Source organism: Phaethon lepturus, unplaced genomic scaffold (genome assembly GCF_000687285.1).
Source record: "Phaethon lepturus isolate BGI_N335 unplaced genomic scaffold, ASM68728v1 scaffold23848, whole genome shotgun sequence".
NCBI classification, from domain to species: domain Eukaryota; kingdom Metazoa; phylum Chordata; class Aves; order Phaethontiformes; family Phaethontidae; genus Phaethon; species Phaethon lepturus.
In genome coordinates this window covers 202-6,582 of record NW_010558604.1, presented here as the reverse complement: position 1 = coordinate 6,582, position 6,381 = coordinate 202, and the positions used below count along the sequence as shown (strand labels likewise).

At 50.5% G+C, this 6,381-nt stretch overlaps 1 protein-coding gene across 1 annotated transcript; it reads left to right on the top strand.

Annotated features, from left to right (window-relative positions):
* Positions 1 to 263: 263 nt before the first annotated feature.
* LOC104625490 (retrograde Golgi transport protein RGP1 homolog) lies at positions 264 to 3,718 on the top strand (the record flags this gene model as incomplete). Its single annotated transcript, XM_010293129.1, has 3 exons — positions 264 to 379; positions 3,120 to 3,256; positions 3,635 to 3,718. Coding segments are annotated over exons 1-3 (337 nt in total), but the record flags the coding sequence as incomplete, so codon positions are not given.
* Between the last annotated feature and the right edge of the window lie 2,663 nt (positions 3,719 to 6,381).

Genomic DNA, 6,381 nt, shown 5'->3' with positions numbered 1-6,381 from the left:
GGGGAGGTGGAGCGTGTACATAAGTATATGGCCAGGGCTGTGCGGGTGTGCTCTGCGTGGGTGTGCAAGGCCAGGGCTGTGCCTGACGCCTGTGCCTGTCCGTGCGCTGTGTCTAGAGCTGGGGCTCTCCCTGACCTCCCCATGCGCATGTGCCCGGCCTGGCTGTTGCCATCCCCCTTCTGTTACAGCACCCGGTCCTCTCTCCATGCACACTACTGTTTGGGGGTTTTTTTGGCAGGTGTGCAAGCAGGGCTGGCGGAGCCATGATCGAGGTGTTGGCCAAGCTGGGCCGTGGGCCTGTTTTCCTGGCAGGGGAGGTGCTGGAGTGCGTGATCACTTTCACCAACCCGTTATCGGCCTCGTCTACCTCTGCCAGCAGGTATGGCAGCCTGTGCTGGTGGGCCCTTCTGTGCATGAAGCCTCTATGTGGCAGAGCTGTCTGGGTCCCTCCATAGGGAACGGCCTTCCCTCCTGAGCAGCCAGATGTAGTCATGGCTGGGTTATGGGGCAATGGTGCCAGCTCAGCCGCTGGTGACTTCCCTGCCTGAGGTACTCCCATAAGGGCACTTTGCACCATCGCTCTTTCAGGGCTGAAACTGAGATTATTATTCTGGTTTTCTACCCCCAAGGAAGAGATGAGAAAAAAAGTATGCAGTTAGAGATGCTCCTAACTGCCCCTCAGGTAGGCCCTCAGTGACAGGGTTACTGGCAGAAAATGAAGCCAAACTGGCTGTCAAAGCGGGATATCTAGTTACACCTGGGTGACAGTCTCACAGGGCAACATCCAGACATCATTATTTCCTGCATTTATGGAAGGAGCTCACTCTGTCCGGCAGTGTGCCAACATATCAATGTGATCCCTGCCTCCAGAGCTGGCATCCAAAGGGGCGAGCACTGCCTAGAGCCAGAAAGAGGCAGCCTTCTGTGGCAGCATTTTCTGTGGCCCAGCCTTTGAGCGTTGCATCTCCCCTTATCATTACTGTACCCAAAATAGATGGGAGGGTGGGAGCTTCCTATATTGGCTCACAGGGGGTGACTCCACATCATAAGTAGTCACCCAAAGCTTCCATGTCCGCTGAGTGTGTGGCCTTGTCTGATTCTCCAGGGGGTGGAGAATGCTTTCGCATCTTGAGCCCTTCCTGGGAAGTGTCCATTTCCAGCCCTCTCAGGTTCAGCATCTTTTCATCACCAGTATGCATTTCACACGTGATTGTTTTGGTAGACCCACTTCCAGTGCTTGCAGTCTCAGCAGCAGCAAAGCAGTCACTTGTATTCCTCCTGTAGGGCTTCTTTGTTTATTGCCTTCTTTAACTTTCCATTTTTTCTTCTTGGTTCCTCTTGCCTGCTGAATTCAGCTTTCAAATTCAGCTGTGGCATAAGCATCTAGCTTTCTGGAGTTTTGTCTTGTGTGGTGACAGTGCTGTTTTTCCTGGTTCTGAAACATGTGGGACTGCAAAACCAGCCAGTGGAGGCAGTTTTGGAGGTTCACAGCACAGTTATGGGAGCTTCATTTGGGAACTTCAGATTCCCAATGAAGTGGTTGTGGTCCATAGAAACCTGCCTCTTGGAAAAAAGGTTTTTAAAATAAAAAAGCAGGTACTCGATGTGACCTGGCCAAGTTATGTGAATGGCAACACCAAATAGATTGGCGGGTTACATAAAGGCAGGAGCCAGGTCACTGCAACAGGCAGGCAGACCTGTGGGGGACTAGAATTTTTCAGGGCTAGCAAAATCTGTGGCGCAGGTGGAGGAACTGAGAGGCACGCATTTCGAGCATAGTGAGAGAACTGAAGGACTGTACGTAAATGACAGAAAGTGGATTTCATGGTGGTGTACAAGGCATATAAGAAACCAAGCGCTTCTGCCCAAACGCTGTGTGGAGCACGGCTCCTGTGGGCCACAGGAGTTGTAGGGGGACATGAGAGAGTGGGGAAGCCACCTCAGCAGCAGTGCAGGATCCTTCTCCGCCCTGCCAACTGGACAAGCCAGGTCTGCTGGTAGGAAGGCAGATAGAAATTTTGTTTGGGCGTCTGGTCAAAAAAAAAAGAAAACAATCCAGTGGCATATTGTTGGGTGATACTGAAAATAAATGCAGGGGGAAAAAAAATTAAAAATACGGTGTTTGAAGGTACTGTAATCATGCTAAGCTTATATAAAATTGGTAAATATTGTTCCTTAAGCAAAAGCATTTTCTGTTTCCATATAGCAGATGACTTATGACAGAAAACTTTACGGCAGCCCTTATGGAAAGGCCATGCTGGTACTTCTGAAGATAAAGAATTACAGTTGTGGGGTTAGAGGTAACTGAGTAGAGTAAGCAATGCATGTTTGGATAAAGACAGCCAGCACATACAAAAGATCAAATAGCTCATTATTAGTCAGCTGAAATGAATGCAGCACACCTTTTTCTCTGGTTTGTCTAGACGTTTAACTGCGCTGATGTGTCATATCAAGAGATACTTGCGTGCCACAAAAAAACCCCGTGCCACCTAAAAGTGTGGTGTCAGTGCTTACTAATCAGATCATGGTATTAGAAAACACCAGAGGAACCATACACTAGCTAAACTAATGAGGCAGCTGTTGAAATAAAAACAGGTGTTTTGGAAACTAGAAGGTGCCAGAAATGCCTGGGGAAATGCCCTGTGGAATGGCTAAGGTCATAGCAGAGTCCAAACCATGAAACTATTTTTCATGCTGGATGCAACCAATTCTTGTGGCTGTACAGAGAAGGGGCAGAATGAGACCTTCACTTCCCCTATAGCCATCAGTGAATCCCTTGCATCATAAGGAGAAAATAGGTCCTTATGAAGGACTCAGAAGCATCGTCCTCCGATCTGACACAACCAGAAGATGATGTTCTTGAGGGGGACGGTGCTGTGAGGAGGGAGCACATCCATGCCCTGCCTGCCCTGAGGATTGGAACTTGGGGGAGCCAGGTGCTGTGAGCAGGAACAGCTGAACCCAGGCTGCAGATACTTTTTGCTTTAGAGTCTGCCCACTTCCCTGATAGTCTTGTTATCAACAGAGGTGCCTTGGAGTGCTGCTCTGCATGTCAGTTCATGCTTGCTGTAATCCAAGTTTAAAGCATAGACATAAGTGTTGCTCTTCTTTACTCTCAGTGAGATGCTGGCCTGGGCCAGTGCCCAGATCCATTGCCAGTTTCACGCCAGCGAGAACCGGGTAGCAGTCCCTCCCTCTGATGGCAGCAAGCATGACGTGCAGGCAGAGAACGAGACAGTCTTCATCCCCAACAGAGGTGAGTGCTAGTCCTGTAACCGTGGGTAGGGGTGGTGAGAGCATAGCGAGTGGGAGTCAAGCAGGCTATAAAGTGTGTCTTGAGGGCAGCACGCGTAGAAGCAAGCAGGAAGTCCATGTTGCTTTTGTTGTATGATTCCTTGGTGATCGCTGCTGCAGGACCTTGTTGATACTGAGATCAAAGGGGTGCTAGCTTGGAGCGAAACGTGAAGGTTGTTTGTCCAGCTGCTCTGGAAATGTCTCGTTATCTGACAGAGGCATGAGATACTTCCCTTCCCCTCCGCATTCATCCCTGTGAGGATAAGGCCTGGCTGGCATGGGTGTGGTGGCTGCCCCCCCAAAGCTGGGCAGCGTTCATGTGGTTCTTCTTCTCTTGCAGGAGAGCGAGGTCAGTGTATCCTGTCCACTCCACCAAAGATTCTCTTCTGTGACTTGCGACTGGATCCCGGCGAGTCAAAGTCCTGTGAGTCCTGTCTTCTCTTCCCCTGCTCAGAGTGCTCGCCTCTGGGGAGCCTCACTCTCCAGGCTGCCTTTGCAGACCTTGAGTGCTGCAAGTGGGAGACACTGGTGCTGGCAGAAGGCAAGGTGCTTTGGTGGGAGCATGAGTGCTAAGGAACTGCTGCATCCTCCACAGTCTGTTCTCCACCGTGTGAGGGCTGCGTATTGCAGCATGTCCCTCAGTCCTGCCCCTGGCCCATGTCCTTTGCCACAAGTCCATTGTGTAGCTGTGAGGCATGAAACGTTTTGAAATACCTGGCTGCAGCTGAGGGGACGGTTACACACACCTGCATTTCCTTGCCTTTATTCAGCCACATGGGAGTATTCTTCGGATTTAGGCTGGTGTCCTCCAAAGGTCTGTGCTTCCTCTTCAGGTTGTGGCTGTCCTGGAGATCACGGAGTCTTCTGGCTGTTCTAGTTTACCTGCTGTTAAAGTGAGCACTTCTCATCTCTGCTCAAAGTGCTCCATGTTTCCAAAGCTCTCAGTGTCCTTCCATTGGGTCCCCTTTAAGCTCTCCTCCATCACTACTTTCCCTTTTGCTGTTTAGAGAAATTTTCATCCTTTTCACATGGAATTTGCAGCAACTCATTTTTATTGTTCCAGGCAGATTCTTCTACCTGAACAGACAACTGTGGAAGTACAAGTATGTGCTGTTGCCTCTTGGTCAGTGGCTGCATGACCTAGCCTGTCAGTTTGTGTCAGATCTCCTTCATGTTCCAGTGGCAGTGTGACATTAGGCATTGCAGGCTGCATGTGGACAACTTCCTCAGGTTGTCCTAGGGGTTTGCTGGGAGCAGTTGATAGAGACCTCTCAAGTTACAGCAAAGGGAGGAGAGAGGCAGTGCCTGTGGTGGAGGGGGCTCTGCTGGAGCATTGAGCTCTGGGGAGGTGAGAGCAGAGCTGCAAGTGAGATCAAGAAGCCATGGGCTGCGACGTGCTGGTTTTGAAGCTGGGTTCTCCTGCCTTTCAGGGTTGGAGGACCTTGACTGGAGGCAAAAGCAGACAGGATGAACCATCCTGGCTTGGCTAGGTGTTAGTGGGGCAGTGTATTCTGGGCCTGTGCCTCCTAAACCGCAAAGCCTATTGTCTGAGCACATTTAGTTATTTATTCTACAGCAGCATGTGGGGGAAAGAAGCTGGCCCTGCCACATCGGAGCCAAGGTCCCCTGTGCTTTCTGAAAGTGGCCATGCTAGGGAGAAAGAGGAGGCAGAAATCTCAGCTGGCCTGAGTCTCACCTGGATTCTCCGGTGTTCCACACTGCTGGGGCTGGAGCATGTGTTCCCTGGGAACAGGGGGAAGCCCCTTTTCCTGGAGCATCTCAGGCAGGCTCAGCAGGCTCTGGGAGAGCAGATCATAACCCCCAGGTGGCTGGGCTGGATTGAGAGGATTTCCTTAGGCACTGGCTTTGCAGGCAGAAGCTGTTCATCCCCCAGCTAAGCTAGTCTATCCTTCCCAGTGATGTTGTATTGTGTATGTGTGTCCTCTCGGCCGCTGGGTGACATTGGCACAAGCAGTCTGCATCTGCCTTGTGCTTGGATGCAACTCCATAGGAAGAACACAAACTCCTCTACACTTTGAGGTTCCTTGTCCTTATGATACAGCCTTTCCCCTTGGTTGTGTGATGCACACTGTCCGTTGCATGTCTTGTGTGCGATGCTGCTGTGTGTGGCACTGGGCTTTTTAGCACCGAAACCCCCATATCACAGCCCCGGCTCTGCCAGGCTGCTCACACTGCTCCCGTCGGCCTGCGGTGCTGCTCCTCTCACAAGAGACTGCAGCTGGCATGCTTGCAGATCATTCCCGGGGGCTCCTGCCAGCTCCGTGGAGGCAGAGTTAAGGCTGTGTGGGTGTTTATCTTAATTCTTCATTTCCTGTTTTTCAGAAGTTTTGAGTTTTACTGCACAGTTTGGAAAGGCAAAAAAAAAAAACCCCAAGAAATCTTAATTCTGCTTCAGCAAAGTACTATGTTATTAAACTGTAGCCAGAGCTGGCACATGTAGCTGAGGTTGTGTCAGGCTGCCTCTTGATAAAAGGCCTTGTTTTCAGTTGCCAACCAGCTTATTCCCCAATATCTTACCCTTGTTATGGTGCCTATATGTTGAAGTTGACTCATCTCCCATCCTTTTGACATGCTGCCAAGACTGAGCTCTTTAAATTTGTCACCATAAAACATTTTTCAAGCCCTCAAGTAATTTCTGTGGCTGTTTTTGCCTCCTCTCTGGTTTTGTAATACCTTTAAATATTTGGTGGATACAGAGAGGGGAGGAAATGGAAGCAGCCTGGACATGGGCTGGGAGCCCAGCCAGAGGGTACAGTGGGTGGGTAAGGAAGGCATCCATCGCACCAGGAATGTGCTTCCTTCTGGGATATGCACGGAAGCTGGGACTTCCCAATCTTCCCAATCAGCATTCCTGTGCCAGGTAGCAAACCGCCCATCCTCCTCAGATAGCAGTGGTCTCTGCTGAGATTATCCTCATTGGGCATGAAGGTCTTTGTGAGCACTCTTGTTAAGCCTGGCACAGGGTGTTACAGCAGTCTGCTTCCTTCCTTGGAAATACCTGATTTTCCTCCCTGTCAGGACAGATCTCAGCTTTTATCTGCACCCCGGTCCAGCAGGACAGCCTTG